The 18,428-nt window shown below is 42.2% G+C and overlaps 1 protein-coding gene across 1 annotated transcript; it reads left to right on the forward strand.

Annotated features, from left to right (window-relative positions):
* Positions 1-1,159: 1,159 nt before the first annotated feature.
* On the forward strand, positions 1,160-1,933 carry LOC136522230 (16.0 kDa heat shock protein, peroxisomal-like). Its single transcript, XM_066516026.1, has one exon. It carries the CDS (start codon positions 1,295-1,297, stop codon positions 1,745-1,747), a length of 453 nt encoding a protein of 150 aa, XP_066372123.1. The 5' UTR covers positions 1,160-1,294; the 3' UTR covers positions 1,748-1,933.
* The last annotated feature ends 16,495 nt before the right edge of the window (positions 1,934-18,428 follow it).

Genomic DNA, 18,428 nt, shown 5'->3' on the forward strand with positions numbered 1-18,428 from the left:
GCGTCATGGGCCTAGCGCCTGATACTGGGCCACGGCCATTTGCAACAGCCTACAACCCAACAAACACCCAACATGGCAGCGTCCTAGCCCAACGGCCTTAGGCACCGCTCGCCCGCTCCACCTCCACAGTTGCATCTCCTGTCGCCGCATCTTTCAGGCTCGCCGCTCACCCTCGCGGCCTCGCCATCCTTGGATCCCGCCGGTGGCCACGGCTCCCCCGCCTCCCCGCCTTCCCCTAGCACCTGGCGGCCCCGCCCCACCACCTCGGAGCCCCGGACGCTCGGAGCTCTCGTCGTACGCCCACGCGCCCCATGATCGGCTGCGGGCCGCCATGCCCCGCGGCCCTCGGCCAGCCAGGCAGACGGCCAGCCCCTGGCCTAGCGATCCAGCTCCTGCCCTGTGATCAGAGTGCCCTGCAAGATTTTTTATTTTGGTGATGGATGGAGGAGCAGTGCTGTGAATGGGGGAGTAGATGAAGCTAGAAATGTGTGGTTGATTATTTGATTTGATTACTTATAGTCAACGATTGTCTGATTAAATTTATTAATTATGCATATTTGAAAAACTTCTTTGGTAGTAGTAGTAGTAGAAACTCAGCAAGTGGTAGTAACTATTCAAAATTGTCTAATTGACAGTTTCTGTACTCTACTTCTCCATTGAAACATGTATTATTGATGATTCCGCTATTAATAAGTAACATCTTGATTCTTATACTATAAGTCCGCTCTAGGTCATTTCTCGGTCTGAATTCGCCACTGTATATTCAACGATCTACCTAATAATACTAATTATGTACTATAAATATTAATATTTTGCTAAATATATTTGATCAAAGTTAAAAGTTGTTAATTTTTGGAGAAACGAGAATGACTTTTTTTTTACTACTTTAAAAAATTACTCTTTTTTTAAGACAGAGGAAGTACCTGCGTGGCTATGCTCCCGTAACTTTTTGTGAATCCTATCCATATTCGCACCTGGAATTTTTAAACGCTTATGGCGAACTAATACTATGCTTATTCATCATATTTCAGAAGTGCCATCAATCATCATATTCTAGAGGCTTCTCAAATCACCCTCTACATCATTCTCCACGTCTCTCTCTCTATATCTGGTTCTGGAACCATCGGGTGACGTGGACGTGTCACGTGTTCTTCATAATTTAACCCCCTCCGTCCCGCATTGTTCCCGTTTTCCCCAATTCGCCAGGGGTCAACTCCTCTGCAATTTCCATTCCATCGATCCAGCTCCGCTCCGCTCCGCTTCCTTTGCCCCAAGTCTGGTCCAACTCCCTGCAATGGCGGACTTCTTCTTCGGTAGCCCGTTCCGCCACCTCTTCCACGCGCGCCCCTTCTTCCCCGCCGTCGAGTGGTCCTCCGGCGCGGCGGCGGCGGCCATGGACTGGGTGGAGACCCCGGCCTCCCACGTGCTCCGCGTCAACGTGCCGGGCCTCGGCAAGGACGACGTCAAGGTCCAGGTCGAGGAGGGCAACGTGCTCACCATCAGGGGCGCCCCGCCCCCGCCCGCGGCCAAGGACAAGGGGAAGCACGAGGACGAGGAGGGGGCGGTGTGGCACGTGGCGGAGCGCGGCAAGCCGGAGTTCGCGCGGGCCGTGGCGCTGCCGGAGAACGTGCGCGTGGACGGGATCAGGGCCGGCGTGGAGAACGGGGTGCTCACCGTCGTGGTGCCCAAGGAGGCCGCCCCGGCCCGGCCCAAGCCCAGGCCCATCGCCGTCTCCAGCAGGCTCTGATGAGTCTGAGGCGAAGGCGATGACATGCCGCGGTATTCTGAATTTCTGATCGACCGTCTGTCCGTGTCACCTAAAAAACGTGTACCCGTGTAAATTGTGATTTGTGATACAATTTCATGGACGTAATGCAAGAGTGAGTGAAAATGGCCGCTAGCCAATGCAAAACACTACTATGGATTCTGAATCTGCAGGTTGTAAACTAAATTAAAACTAAAAGCCTGTTTGAATAAGTTCAAGATTTTGAGATTTTCATAGATATCTGTACACTACCTAAACAGGGGAGAGAAATCTGGAGTAGACATCCCCGCACTTCCTGCCTGGCAGGTATACGCTCAGGCTGTTGGACGAAATGCCGACAGTGTTATCCTCTCACAACAAACCAGCACTAGCCAGCCCAAACCAACCAGCGAACAGGCCGAGTAGACGTACCCAGCACCACTTTGTGCGGCATGGAGGCGCTTATACAGGTTCGGCAAACATGGGAAAGCATTAGTCGGCGTGCCCAGTGAGGCACTCCAGTTTTCGAATGAATGGCTCCGTTCGCTTCGCTGAAAAAATAAGCCGAAACATTGTTCCGACTGATTTGTTGCGAGAGAAAAACACTGTTCCGACTGAAAAAAAACAAGCTGAAAAGTACGGATCATAATAGAAGCGAACATTGTTTCGAATGAATGTCTAGTTGCCTACTGCTCAGCCGAGTGATGTGATCATCATGCTGGTGCTCTTCTGGATTGCTCAAAGCATGTGCATGATCTGGGTTCTCGGACGTACATAAGTACCTGTTCCTTGATTTCGGTTGAACATCAGAGTTGGCACAGAATACAGCAACGTGCGGGCGCCATCAGTTTCATCAGGTTGCTTGCTGTAGTTCTTCCAGTTCTGATAATATACAGAGGGGCTTGGTCGAGGAGAAGGAAGTTGTGCCTCGTAATGAGACTGAGACACTTGGGTTATGGGCCTCCAGACAAGCCAGTTATCCTGACTACTCTGTGGATTCAGCGAAGATCGAAAAGTTTTATTACTGTGTCTGAACATTCAAGTTTGTTTGCGTACTTTCCATAATACAAGTTCTGCATTTCACTCAAGTTCAGTTAAATTATGGACCAACTGTCTCGGCCCTTTCAGTCGGTCCTGAATACCTACTTTACTGCTATCTTTGCATCACCAGCAATTCCAGACTGCTTTAAATTTATTTATTTGTTATGTATCAGTCTATTCTAAACTTATTCATGAATAATTTTTTCAATAATATGATCATGCCAAACTTTTGACCTTTGGCTAACTTCCTAAGTTTCCGGTAGTAGTAACTTGGTTCAGAGCTTGCAGATTCTATGGCTCTTATACCTGATTTCCTGTGCTCGTGATTATTTTCACTCGTATTTGGTTCAGTACGAATCCATTATTGAGTACTTGTTTTGTCTTTCTGTCTTCCTTTTTCTTTCTATATATGGATCTGTACTTGTGCTTTTTTACTCTCCTATGATAATATAAATACAGCAAATCTCTTGCATTTTTTCAAAAAAAAAAACAACTCGCATTTGAGGCAACTTTCCAGTATAAGTAGTCAAAAGAGTCGGGGGTGATGCTCTGCGCTGTTTTCTCTGGTAGTTCAAAAATCCTTTGTACCAACACAAGCCCATCTTACTCCTGACCACAAAGAATGGTAGTTAGCCTTGCTCTTGCAAACCATTGGTTAGCACAGCTACTGGTCAACCCTCTCTTGGTTTTCAGTTCCTAGTAAATCAGATGCAGGTTTAAATTCGCTAATTCCACAAACTGATTAATAGAACTTCTCGTATATCTCCTGCCCACGAAGGGCTTCAAACAAACGAGGACCTCGTGTATCATGAACACCCCTGCCTCTGCCTTTTGATCTCATTGATGACATTATTATCTTGAGCGCTTCACTGTCATTTCTGACTTCTGAGGTTTCTTGCTGACATCTTTCTGGATTATACAGTTGAAGGTACTTATCTCTACCCGTTTCTCTCTCTTCTAAAAAGTAGCAGGGCCTTGTTTAGATTAGGGTTAGAAATCAGTATTTAGCACTGTAGCACTTTCGTTTGTATTTGACAATTATTGTCCAATCATGGCCTAACTAGGCTCAAAAGATTCGTCTCGTAATTTATAATCAAACTGTGTAATTAGTTATTTTTTTATCTATATTTAATACTCCATGCATGTGTCCAAAGATTTGATGTGATGGAGAGAGAATGAAAAAACTTGCAATCTAAACAAGGCCTAGTATGAAAGAAAAATCTTGGCTTGAAGCTTATTGCATATTCATCTTTTTAGGTCTCCTTGCATGAACCGTAACAGTTCGTCCAATTTATAAGAGCACAAGTACAATAGTAATCACCGAAGCGATCAAACTATCATACTTGAGCCCGTATAAACCCGGTAGTCTGATAAAATCACGAAGGATCTCAAACCAACCAACATACAAGCCAAGATCGTACATGATTCAACATAACAAGTCATGTTACATCACAGTTCACAAATAGTTCACAAGTATCTCACATACATCGAAGTTCACATAATTATTATAAACCAAGTTCAAATAGCGGAAGCAAAGTAGTTTGACATCAACATCACACTTAGTTCAAATACATGCTAGTACCACGATCATTTCCAGCAAAAGCATAACAGAGAGGATAACTTAGGAGTACCATGCCCCATGGTTTAGTCCTCATCCACGATAGGATGAAGGCAGTTCTTACAGTACCCATGATACATCATATCATCTGCAACAAGAGGGAATAAACCCTAAGTACGAGAACGTACTCAGCTAGACTTACCCGTCGTAAATCATAAATAATAGGACACTAAGGAGTATGTAAGGCTTTATCGGTGGAGTTAGCTTGACAACATTTTGCATAAAAGCTTAAGTAACATAACTTGGAGATTTAATATTTTTAGCATCAAATTGAATACCTATTCAATTAAGCATCTCTAGATTAGCACCTATACTAGAGCAATCACATGATTAAGCTAACAAGCATTAGTAACCATATCCGGGGTATTAATTTGAGCATCATCATAACCATCAAGTTCCATCAATTAATGCTACGTTGCCGCTGCTAAGTCAAGTTCTCACTATCCGAGACAGACGGCGACTCGAATCGATTCTAACTAGCTGGGGAGTTATTCCTAATATAAACCCATACATCCCCCGTTCAGGTCTGGCCTGCCCTTGGACTCACGCCACTGGCTCCCCGCACACCCTTACTTCCTCCAGTGTGTGCACTTTCACTTACCGGGTCCCGACCTGAGTTGAGCTACCCAGCTTCGCGATCGAAACGGCTTCTCCGGCCAACTAAGTGCTAGGCATGCGTTCAACATGACATGAGGATGTATAGCGAATCGGTCCTTAACCGACATAGACGAGGATAAATAGGCACCAAGACCTCCATGCCTTGTTGCTTTTCTATCACAATCCCGCCCGGCCTCCTTTTATTCATCAACACATGGTTATTTCCACGATAGCAATTATAGCCAACAGTGACCAGATATCTACCTATATCTTGCAGGTGATAGGAAATCACCCGACTTCTACCAGACTAACATGGCCAAGCATATATTCGATCCTAGATCTACATAGGATTCAAGATATATTTATCTGGACAAGGTGAAAGCTCTAGTTTGGTTTTGGTGAATTGATGAAATCCTAAGTGCTAACCTAGTTTATCAAGTGATCATGAGATAGGTAGCACACTCCAAGTTGCGAAGCAAACAAAGATCATAGCATGATGAAGATGATGCCATGGTGATGATCAAGTGCTTGGACTTGGAAAGAAGAAAGAGAAAAACAAAAAGCTCAAGGCAAAGGTATAAACTATAGGAGCTATTTTGTTTTGGTGATCAAGACACTTAGAGAGTGTGATCACATTTAGGATTGATAGCCGTACTATTAAGAGGGGTGAAACTCGTATCAAATGCGGTTATCAAAGTGCCACTAGATGCTCTAACTCATTGCATATGCATTTAAGATCTAGTGGAGAGCTAACACCCTTGAAAATGTTTGTGAAAAATATGCTAACACATGTGCACAAGGTGATACACTTGGTGGTTAGCATATTTGAGCAAGGGTGGAGAAGTTAGAAGTGAAAACGAGTTAGTGTCGTTGGTTATACAATGACCGGACGCTGGACCTCTGAGGGACCGGCGCGTCATTTCATGTGTAACAGTGAGATGCTGGCGTCGGTCATATGACCAGACGCTGGGTCGCTCGGCGACTGGACGCTGAAGGGTTGCGTCCGGTCGTGTTGTCGGTCGGCACAGTGATAAGGGTTAAGCACCGAACGCTGGGCTGTGTCCGGTCAAGCATGACCGAACGCGTCCGGTCAGCAAAAAATCGTTTTGGACCCTTACTGTAAACGACCGGACGCTAAGGGTTCAGCATCCGGTCAATTCTGTTGGAGCGTCCGGTCATCATGTCGACCGTTGAGATCATACGTTCACTATTGAACACAGGAGACACGTGGCCGCCATCGGGCGACCGAACGCTGAGGAGCAGCGTCCGGTCAGTAGGACCGCAGCGTCCGGTCACCCCGATCAGTACCCAGCGAAGGGGTACAACGGCTCTATTTTATGGGGGCTTCTATTTAAGCCCCATGGCCGGTTCAAGCTTATGCTCTTGGCCATTTTCATTGACATAGCAACCTTGTGAGCTTAGCCAAAGCCCTCCCACTCATCTCCATCATTGATTCATCATCTTTGTGAGATTGGGAGAGAATCCAAGTGCATTGCTTGAGTGTTTGCATCTAGAGGCACTTGGTGTTCGTGTTTTGCTGTGGATTTCGCTTGTTACTCTTGGTGGTTGCCGCCACCTAGATGGCTTGGAGCAGCGAGGATCGTTGAGCAGAGGGTGGTGATTGTCTCTGGCTCCGATCGTGGTGATTGTGAGGGGTTCTTGACCTTTCCCCGGTGGAGCGCCAAAAGGTACTCTAGTAGATTGCTCGTGGCTTGTGTGATCCTCATCTTGTGTTGGTTGTGCGGCACCCTATTGAGGGTTTGGCGTGTGAAGCCAATTAGCGCGTGAACCTCCAAGTGAGTGAATCGCCACAACGAGGAGTAGCTTGCCGGCAAGCAAGTGAACCTCGGTAAAAAATCGTTGTGTTCATCATTGATTTCGAGGTGATTGGTCTTCATTGTTATTCATTCTTGTGATTGATTGGTTTCTTCATCTACATGGCGGTATAACCTTCTTGATCACTCTCTTTACTTTACCGCAAACTAGTTGACGAGCTCTTTAGTGTAGCTTGTTGTGAGAGCTTGCTTGCTTGGTTGGTGTGGCTCTTTAGTTAGCCTTTGAGAGCACACTAACATAGGATAGTGTCATAGCTATTGTGTGAATAGACACTATCTAAACTAGAATTGTGGTAGGTGGCTTGCATTTTAAGTAGGCTAGCGCAACACTTGCTTCGCCTCATAATTGTCTAACCATTTTGTTAAGTGTTGTTGTAGAAATTTTTATTAGGCTATTCACCCCCCTCTAGCCATTAGGACCTTTCAAGTGGTATCAGAGCCGAGGTCACCGTGATTTGAGGCTTAACAACCTTCGGTGTAAAAATAGCTCAAATCAACAACACCAAGAAGCCACCCTAATTTGATGGCATAAATTATCCTTATTGGAAGTCAAAGATGACCACACATATCAAGTCAATCAATAGAAAGGTGTGGAAGGTGGTAGAAACCAAAATTAAGATTGAAGATCCAGAGAATCCCACCGTGGCCGAAGAAGTGCTTCTCCAAAACAATGATATTGCTCTAAGTGCCATTCATGATGCAATTGATGAAAGAACATTTGAGCAAATCAAGAATATTGAGGTGGCACATGAAGCTTGGAAGAAGTTGGAAGAATCATTTGAGGGCACTCAAGCCGTAAAGGGTGCGAAGGCATACATCCTCAAAAAAAAGTTTACAAGCTTCAAGATGAAGGAGGATGAGAGTGTGCCGAAGATGTTCCATAGGCTTCAAGTGCTTGTCAATGATCTCAAAGCACTTGGAGAAGAGGTGAAGGACAAGGACTTCTCCCATAAGTTCTTGAGATGTTTACCTTCAAGATTTGGTACATTGGTCACTATTCTAGTAAGGAGTAGTTTGGACACCATGATACCAAACCAAGTGTTGGAAGACATCATGACCGATGATACATATAGAGATGATGATGAGAAGGAAGAAAAGAAGGAGAAGAAAGATGAGAAGAATGATGAGAAGAAGAAGAGCGTGGCATTCAAAGCCACATCATCCAAGGGCAAAGCAAAGCAAGAAACATCAAGTGAGGATGATGATTCATGGTATGATGATGATGATGAGAAGATGGCTCTCTTTGTCAAGAGATTTGGCAAGTTCATGGTGAAGAAGGGCTACCATGCTAGAAGAAAGAAGTCTTCATCCAAGAATAAAGAAGAGTCAAGAAGGTGCTTCAAGTGTGGAAGCAAAGATCATCTTGTTGCTCAATGTCCATACAATAGCGACAATGATGATGATAACAAGAAAAACAAGAAGAAGGACAAGAAGGAAAAGAAAGAGAAGAAGGACAAGATGGCCTTCAAGAAGAAGAAGGGTGGTTCATATGTGGTCACTTGGGATAGTGATACTTCCTCAAGTGATGATGATGATAGTGATGATGACAAGACCACCAAGAAGAAGAAGGCACTTGCAAGCATTGCTATCAATGAGAAGCCTTCTCTCTTTGAATCTTCATCATGCTTTATGGCTAAGTCCACTAAGGTACAATCTTGTGATGATGAAAGTGATGAAGAACATGATGATGAAAATGAACATGAACATGAAAATGATAGTGATAGTGATAATGATGAACCTACTAAGGATGAATTATTTGACATGCTAGAAGATGCTAGAGAACACTTTGACATTAAGAGAAGAGAATGCAAAAGCTTGCGTAAGGAAATCAAAGCCCTTAAGCAAGCCTTTGATGAGCTCAATGCATCTCATGAGAGGCTAGAGGAAGCCAATGAGAAGCTTGGCAAAGCTCACAAAAAGCTTGAAAAGGCTCATTCCTCTTTGCTTGATGAGCAAAATAAAAAGAAGCATGTTGAAACTTGTAATGTAGGTTTAACTTGTGATATAATTGATGAATCACTATCTATGCCTATCATTGTTGCTCCTACTAACCCTTCTTGTAGCACTTCCACTTCTACCTCATCTAGTAGTGATGGTCTCACTTATGATGCCTCACTAGTGGTTGAGAATGAGAACCTCAAGAAGGAGGTCACTAAGCTCACTCACACCTTAGCTAAGGCTTATGGTGGTGAGGACCGCTTGCTTATGTGCTTGGGTAGCCAAAGAGCTTCTCTCTACAAAGAGGGATTGGACTATAGCCCCAAGAAAGGCAAGGCGGCCTTTGCTCCTCACAAGACTAGTTTTGTGAAGAACAATGGTCGGTTTTGCATTAGTTGCAAGCAAGTGGGTCATAAAGAGCATGAATGCACCAACAAGAGCAAAAATGCTAATGTATCCTTCCTTAAGCTTGATTCATGTTATATGCTTACTAAGGGTACAAATGGTGTGAAGGCTAAGTTCATTGGTATACCATGGATGGGCTTAAAGAAGAAAGTCATTTGGGTACTAAAGAGCTTAGTGACTAACCTTCAAGGACCCAAGCAAGTTTGGGTACCTAAAAAGAATTTATCTTCTTTTGTATGTCAATTATAAAGCCGGAGGAAGGCATTGGGTTCTTGATAGTGGGTGCACTCAACACATGACCGATGATGCAAGAATGTTCAACTCAATCAACACCAATGGCAATGATGGTTATGATAGTATCACATTTGGTGACAATAACAAAGGCAAGGTCAAAGGGCTTGGTAAGATTGCAATATCCAATGACATGAGCATATCCAATGTGTTGCTAGTAGAGAGCTTGAACTTCAATTTGCTATCCGTGGCTCAATTGTGTGATCTTGGATTTAAATGCATATTTGGGGTAGATGATATAGAGATCATAAGTGTAGATGGCTCTAATTTGATCTTCAAAGGTTTTAGATATGAGAATCTATACTTGGTTGATTTCAATGCTAGTGAAGCTAAATTATCTACATGCTTGTTTACTAAGTCTAGCATGGGTTGGTTATGGCATAGAAGGCTTGGTCATGTTGGAATGAAACAATTGAATAGATTAGTTAAGCATGACTTGGTTAGAGGCTTGAAAGATGTTGTGTTTGAGAAGGATAAACTTTGTAGCTCTTGTCAAGCTAGCAAACAAGTTGGAAACACCCATCCTAAGAAAAGCATGATGAGCACTAGTAAATTATTTGAGTTATTGCACATAGATTTGTTTGGGCCAACACAATACATTAGTATCGGTGGAAACAAATATGGCTTTGTGATAGTAGATGATTACACTAGATACACATGGGTATTCTTTCTAGTGGATAAAAGTGATGTGTTTGCAACATTCAAATCATTTATCAAGGGCATTCACAATGAGTTTGAAACAACCATCAAGAGAGTTAGAAATGACAATGGTAGTGAGTTCAAGAACACTAGAATTGATGAGTTATGTGATGAATTTGGAATTAGACATCAATTCTCGGCCAAGTACACTCCATAATCAAATGGCCTTGTTGAGAGGAAGAATATAACACTTATTGATATGGCAAGATCTATGCTTAGTGAGTACAATGTGAGTCAATCTTTTTGGGCCAAAGCTATCAACGCGGCTTGCTATTGTAGCAACCGCCTCTATTGTCACCGATTGAAAGAGAAGACACCATATGAGCTCTTGAATGGTAGAAAGCCCAACATTGCATATTTTTGGGTCTTTGGTTACAAATGCTATATCTTGAAGAAAGGCACTAGATTGGGCAAGTTTGACAAGAAATGTGATGAAGGATTCCTACTTGGTTATTCCACCACAAGCAAAGCATATAGAGTTTGGAATTTGAATAGTGGTACTCTTGAGGAAGTTCATGATGTTGAATTTGATGAAACCAAGGGTTCACAAGTAGATAATGAGAACTTGGAAGATGTTAGAGGCATTCAACTTTCAAATACCATGAAGAACATGGATATTGGTGAATTGAAGAAGAAAGAGAAAAACAAAAAGCTCAAGGCAAAGGTATAAACCATAGGAGCTATTTTGTTTTGGTGATCAAGACACTTAGAGAGTGTGATCACATTTAGGATTGATAGCCATACTATTAAGAGGGGTGAAACTCGTATCAGAATGTGGTTATCAAAGTGCCACTAGATGCTCTAACTCATTGCATATGCATTTAGGATCTAGTGGAGAACTAACACCCTTGAAAATGTTTGTGAAAAATATGCTAACACATGTGCACAAGGTGATACATTTGGTGGTTAGCACATTTGAGCAAGGGTGGAGAAGTTAGAAGTGAAAACGAGTTAGTGTCGCTGGTTATACAGTGATCGGACGCTGGACCTCTGAGGGACTGGCGCGTTCGGTCATGTGTAACAGTGAGATGCTGGCGTCGGTCATATGACCGGACGCTGGGTCGCTGAAAGGGTCGAGATGGCGACTAGAGGGGGGGTGAATAGTCTTTTCTAAAACTTAATCGTGACGGCTAACCGAAACAAGTGTGGAATTATAACTATCGGTCTAGCCAAGACTACACCCCTCTATCTATATTCACTAGCACCTTTCAAAGATACTAATTAGCAACAAAGGTGCCGGGCTAGCTAGAGCTCTCCTAACCAATTCTAGAAGCAAGGTCACACAAACCTATGCTACTAGTACTTTAAGCAACAAGGGAGCTCCTACACATGCTAGTAAGCAAAAGCACAAATCCACCTAAGCTCACTAGCAATGCTCAATAACAAGGCAACCAATGCCAAATTAGAGAGCGCAATTACTTAGCTACACAAACTAAGCAATGTGACTAACAAGGTTACGCAAACCAAATTAGCCACATAAGGGAGCTACTTCTATGCTACACAAGCAAGAAGGTAACTAGCAAGCTACACAAGCTAAATAAGTACAAAAGCAACAACACAAGCTCAATGTATATGAAAGTAATTGCAAGCTTGTGTAACGGGGATGCAAACCAACGGGAAGAACAAGGTTGACACGAAGATTTTTCTCCCGAGGTTCACGTGTTTGCCAACACGCTAGTCCCCGTTGTGTCGACCGCTCACTTGGTGGTTCGGCGGCTAATTGGCATCACCCGCCAAGTCCACACGTCGGGCGCCGCAAGAACCCACCCCGAAGGTGAGGGTAGCTCAATGACACGCTTTACTAGAGTTGCTCTTCGCGGCTCCCGCGGGGCGAGCATAATGCCCCTCACAAAGCTCTTCTCCGGAGCACCGCATAAGCTTCTTGTGGGCTTCGACAGAGACCACCACCAAGCCATCTAGGAGGTGGCAACCTCCAAGAGTAACAAGCACCACCGGCTTGCAACTCGATCATCTAGTGCCACTCGATGCAACCTCACGATGCAATCGCACTAGAATCGCTCTCTCACACAATCGAATGATCACTATCAAGTATATGTGAGATGGAGGGCTCCTAAGCACTCTCAAGCATGGACACTAAGTCCCCCAAGGTGCTCAGCACTAGCTATGGCCAAAGGCCACTTCTATTTATAGCCCCAAGGTCTAAACTAGCCATTACCCCTTCACTGAGCAACTGTCGGGTCGACCGGACGCTCCGGTCGTGTTGACCGGACGCTGGACCTCAGCGTCTGGTCGCACGATGACAGCCATATGTCACCTGCATTCAACGGCATTCTTCCGATCTCAATGGTCATCTTTTGACCGGACGCAGCAGCTTCAACTGACCGGACGCTGGACCCTCAGCGTCCGATCGTTTATAGTAAGGTACCGACCCCGACTAGACGTGTCCGGTCGGACGTGATCGGACATAGCCCCAACGTTCGGTCACTCTCCAGCGACACTACTTCATCCGACAACAGGACCAGACACTACCACCAGCGTCCGGTCACCTTCAGAGCCAACGTCCAGTCTACTGACCGACGCTGCACGCTGACTGCCACCACTGACCGGACGCTGAGCCTCAGCGTCCGATCACTGCGTGACCAGAGTCCGGTCCACTCTGTGGGACCTTTCTCATCTCCGTTTCTTCACCGAATTGATCCACATCAACTCCAACTTTATCTCCTTTGTAAATATGCCAACACCAACAAGTGTACATCACCATGTGTATGTGTGTTAGCTTTTCACAATCATTTCCCAAAGGGTTAGCCACTCAACTTGCCACGCCACTCAATCCTAGCGACGATGCAAAGTTAGATCACTCGAGTGGCACTAGATGACTGATATGCAAACAAGTTTGCCCCTCTTGATAGTACGGCCATCTATCCTAAACCTGGTCATTAACTTCTCTACACAGCCTATGACCAGTGAAATGAAATGCCCTAGGTTATACCTTTGCCTTGCGCATTCCATTCCATCTCCTCCAATGTTGATGCAACACATGCACCAACATGATCAACAATGATATGATCCACTTCATATCATCACGTGATCACATTGGTTCATCAATCTTGACTTCACTTGCTCTTCACCGTTGTCATCGTCCATCGGCGCCAAGTCTTGCTCAAGCTTCACCACCACGTGGTCCATCACTCCAAAGCCTTCGACTTGCCCTTCACGCTTGCAACCAGTCCATCAAGCCAAGTCTTGTCTTGATCTTCTCCACCTTGATCACATGACTCAATGTCATGTCTCATGTGCAATTAAGCTCCTTCATCACCACATGTGTGAGCTTTACAACATCTCTAAGCCATTTTCACCTTCATGGCATATGTTGCTCACACACATGTACTTGTGGACTAATCACCTGTGTATCTCATATAAACACAATTAGTCCACCTAGGTTGTCACTCAATTACCAAAACCAAACAAGGACCTTTCAATCTCCCCCTTTTTGGTAATTGATGATAACTCTACAAAGATATGGAAATTAAGCTCTTTTGGATTCATGTTGCTTGCCCAAGCAATTTTACCATGTGAAAATGATTTTGGACAAGTACCACAAACCTGAGATGGTAGTATTAGCTCCCCCTACATATATGCTAGAGTGTTTGATTTGAAGCTCGCACATATGCATAGATTAAAATTGTGGGAGAGTAATTACTACTAAATGATGCTAAGGTGTATAGAGTAAACCTTTAAAGTGTGATACCAATCGGAGTTACACCTTTAAGTTCATCCTTAGCACCATGGTTAGCTAGATGTTACTTGGAAATAAAATCACTAGATACCTCGTGAGATCAACATTAAAAGCAAGGTACTAGCATTACTTATAAAGCATACCAAGTGTCTGGCTATCATCCTATGCATGCTAGTTATTAAATCATCATTCAAGTTCTACAACTAGCATACAACACACAAGCATGCATATTGAATTTAAGAATTTATGCAATGCAAGCAAGCACATGAATATGCACATATCAAATGCAATCAATCAAAGTTCATGAGCTTGCTCCCCCTACTTGTGTGCTTCTCTTGTCCAAGAATTTTGATCCATCTCTTTTCTCCAATGTTGCTCCCTCTTTGTCCATGTTCATGTCCAACCTCTTAAGCTTTCATATCTTATCTCTCCCTTTACACAATTTATCTCTCCCCCTTATAAAGACTTTCATATCTTTGTACAATCTCTTCCCCTTTGTCATCAATTTCAATAAAAGGTGTGTTTCTTATTTATGCAAAGGTATGCATTTGGGGTAGATGGTTGAGGCTTGAATCTAGCATTTTTTATGGACATCACTTGATTGTTGGAATGACACCGTTTGTAGATACTTCTTGTAACTTGTATAGGGCTTCTTGAGATACCACACATAGGATCTTTGATCTTGATACCAATTTGTGTGACACCTCCCCCTATGTGATAGCATGAGTCATCCATTTGATACACTTGAGCTCTTGTAGGTGAGGGATTCATTCTTCATTTGATGATCACTTAAAGTTGAGGATTACTTGTGGAACCATTTTCTTGCATGATTGATATTATGTGTAGATGTGATATCACTTGAAAAAATCTTCTAGTATGGAACCACTTGTTGGATTTATCAATAAGAACCATTTCTTGAACATTTGCTATCTTCATGAGTACCACTTATAGGATATCACTTGTGAGTTGATCTAGACATCACTTATGAATTCTTGATGAAATACTTGAGTCTAGATACCATTTGAAACAAACAAACTAGATATCCATTTGTATTGTTGTCTTGTGCTTGTACTCTTATCACTATCATGAGCTTCTATGATTGACTTGAACTAAATTGATTTGCCTAAGCTTCCAAGTCCGATTTAAACCAATGACAAGCTTCTTCACACCTCTTGCAAGGGTTATCTTACCAATGTTGTACTTGTCACTTGTTAGCAATCCAAATTAAGTTCAAGTACTTGGGTTCACTAGCTCATGAACAAATTCATATACTAACCACTAGATCAAGTAATCATTCAAACAATAGTGGTAGGCTATGAATTTAAACATTTTATTTGTTATGCATGATCCTATGAAGTATGTACTATATGCACTAACCGCATACTAGTAAGGGATGAAATGATCATGCACATTACAATGATACCTTTGCTATGTTGGAGTAGAGGATAGTCACATAGATTCCAATTCATTACTCCAATAGCAATGTGAAGTCCAATTATAAGCTTGGTGAAGACCAATAGATACCATTTTGAATTCCATTCTTCACCCATATGAAATAAATACCACTTATGATCAAGTGCACTTTCTTGTTGTGATTGGCTTGCTTTATCTTTTGATCTTTGCTTGCATGAGAGCATCAATGTGAGAATACCACTTGAAATACCATGACTAGCTCTCTTTTGGGTGTTGCTTGCTTTTCTTGATCAACCCTTTTGATTGCTTCCACTACGCATCTCAAATATTTCTCGGATTACCACTTCCATGTTAGCCTTCCAAGTACTACACTTGGTTTACCTACTCATAGGCGGCAAGCCCCTACAATAGGGAGAAGTGACCTCTCTCCAAGAATCATTCTTGATACTCACTTGAAATGACTTGATTGATTGATCCAAGTGATGGACTTAACTTGGTGAGTAACATTGATTCCTTCTTTAAGTCCTTTTCTTTCTACTTGTTTAAGTCCTTTTTTTCTACCAAATAATTTTCAATAGTCACTAGAACTTAAACTTCAACTTTATCTTGAGTTTGATCTTGATCTTTCAATTTGAGTACCGAATGTGTGCAAAGTACACTCCTCAATCAAATGACCTTGTACTCTTTTCTTGTCATGCTTCTAGATCATCTCAAGACCAAACTTAGGTACCTCAAACACTTGTAAATATGTTTCCAACTTGAGGACCTTTCAATCAAAGTGACTCTAGATCAATCCAACATTTGTCACTTTTCTGGCAGATTCTGTACCCTTCAAAGAAATAAGCATATTTCCCAAAGTACATATCCAAATACCATGAAATTTGCTGGAGATGTGTTTTACTAAGTTATCTAGTAGCCATAAAAATTTGAGCTTCATTTGACTTCTATATTGCTACCAGATTTCAAATCTTCCACCACTGCTACATACTGAAAACTGCTGCACTATAGCTGACAAGATCCACTCCAAAACTGAAGCATTTCTTATCCAAATTTTCTTGAAATTTCTACAGCATCTTATACCATAAGTCTAGAGCATGTACACTAATTTTCATGCCAATCCAATAGATTTTGATTACTCAAACATGGCCAAGATCACATCTAGCTCAGATTTTCAATTTTAGGACAGATTTCAACATTTGAGCTATAATTCATCAAATATGAATCAAACTTGAAACTAACTCGTTTGAATACTTTCACAAGATATAAATCTATTCAATCTACTTACTAAATGCCATCTTATGAATTTATCCAACACAAATCAATCCAAATTTGATTACTAATCAATTATCTATTCAATCATCTCATAGCAAGCAACATTGCATATTTATCCAATTCAATCAACTCATATGCACCCAAATGAAATGATCAACAAGAGATATACCTTGGTTAGCTCATGATCATACAACTAGCAAGCTTCAACTCAATTATTTGCAAGTCATCAAATATCTCCAAAGAGTCACCAACAACTTAAATTATAGCACTTGCATGTTGATAGCACATTTGGACTTCACTCAATTTGTCATGGCATTGGGATAATGATCATCACTTAGCAATACTTGGCTCAACTGCATAATCAACAAGATGAATATCATTTGAACCAAGCCTCCAATGCCGATGGTACCTATAAACAATCATTCACTTTTTGATGGTACCCAAACAAGTTTGGGTCCTCTCAAGTTAGGAGCAACATACTTAGGTAATACCTTAGTATGAGTAGTGGGATGTTTTGCAATAGCAACCATAGATGTACCATTACTATCCTTTCTAAGCATATTATTATCAACAATTGAAATAGGCTTAGAAATGTCATCTAGGGGACATGAATGTGCCATGTGTCCCCTTTTTCGGCATGAGTAGCACTTTCTCTTTGATTGAGCCTTCTCTTCCTTGCTCATATGGTGCTTCTCATTGCCTTGCCTCTCATGAATTGCTTGAGCCTTCTTCTCAAGCTTGGTAGGACACTTAGAGGTAAAGTGTCCCATATTTTCACACTTGAAGCACTTGATGTGAGCATAATCTTTCTTCTCATCTTCATTCTTGCTCATCATCTTAGCATCCTGAGTTTACATTAGATGCCTTGCCTTTCCACCCCTTCTTATTTTCTTCTTCTTTATCATCAAATCACTACCATCTTCATGGTTGATCTTGATTTGCTCTTGGGGTGTCTTCTCTTGCTCAACTTGTTGCTTTGGTTGAGGCACTTCTAGTTGCTTCACCAATTGCTTGGTTGGGCATATTGAGGTAAGATGACCCCAAGTGCGGCACTTGAAGCACTTCACATGCCTTAGCCTCTCTTCTTCTTTCTTCAACTTGAGCTTTTCTTCATTGGGGCAACCATTTGCAAGATGTCCCACTTCATGGCACTTGAAGCACATGAAATGAGAGAGCTTCTCTTGTTCTTGCTTCTTATTTATCTTTCATATCTTCTCTTGCCCCACCTTTTGCCCTTAATCTTGCTCTTGTTGAAGCCAATGCCACTTATGTCATTGCGGCTTTCTTGATGATTGACTTTGCTAGTCTTGAAGCCGACTTCACTCTTATCACCAAAGTTTCTTTGAGTCTTCAACATATGCTCAAAGGTGACTTGAGAGTTGTAGCACATCTCTAACTTATTGCTCAATTTCTTCACTTGTTCATTTAGCTCATTGTTCTCCTTCAAAAGGTTAGTTTCACAAGACATAGAAGTAGAATAAGCATCTATATGTGAAGAGCATGGCATATCTAATAAATCAACACAAGAGGTGGATACATGCTTCTTGCCTACATCACAAGGGTTAGCAATAATATGTGATTGATCAATTGACCCATGTGATAAACTCTCATTATTTTTAAGTTTCTTGGTAAACATTTTAATGAGAGAAGCATGTTGTTCTAATAATTCATCATGAGATGCGAGTAGTGTCTCATGATTCAATTTAAGCTCATCATGTGAAGATTTATAAGCATCAAGTAAGTCTTTATGTTCTTCACAAGAGTTCTTTAGAAATGAGTTTTCATTTTCTAATTTCAATGTTTTAGCTTTCTCATTTTCTAAAGACATGGTCATGCTAGCAAGTCTACTAACAAGCTCATCATATGAATCAACATGAT

The sequence above is a fragment of the Miscanthus floridulus genome, chromosome 18, assembly GCF_019320115.1.
Source record: "Miscanthus floridulus cultivar M001 chromosome 18, ASM1932011v1, whole genome shotgun sequence".
NCBI lineage: Eukaryota > Viridiplantae > Streptophyta > Magnoliopsida > Poales > Poaceae > Miscanthus > Miscanthus floridulus.

Excerpts from the sequence above, each read along its gene's own strand:
- LOC136522230 (XM_066516026.1), top strand. The coding sequence starts at position 1,295 with ATGGCGGACTTCTTCTTCGGTAGCCCGTTCCGCCACCTCTTCCACGCG.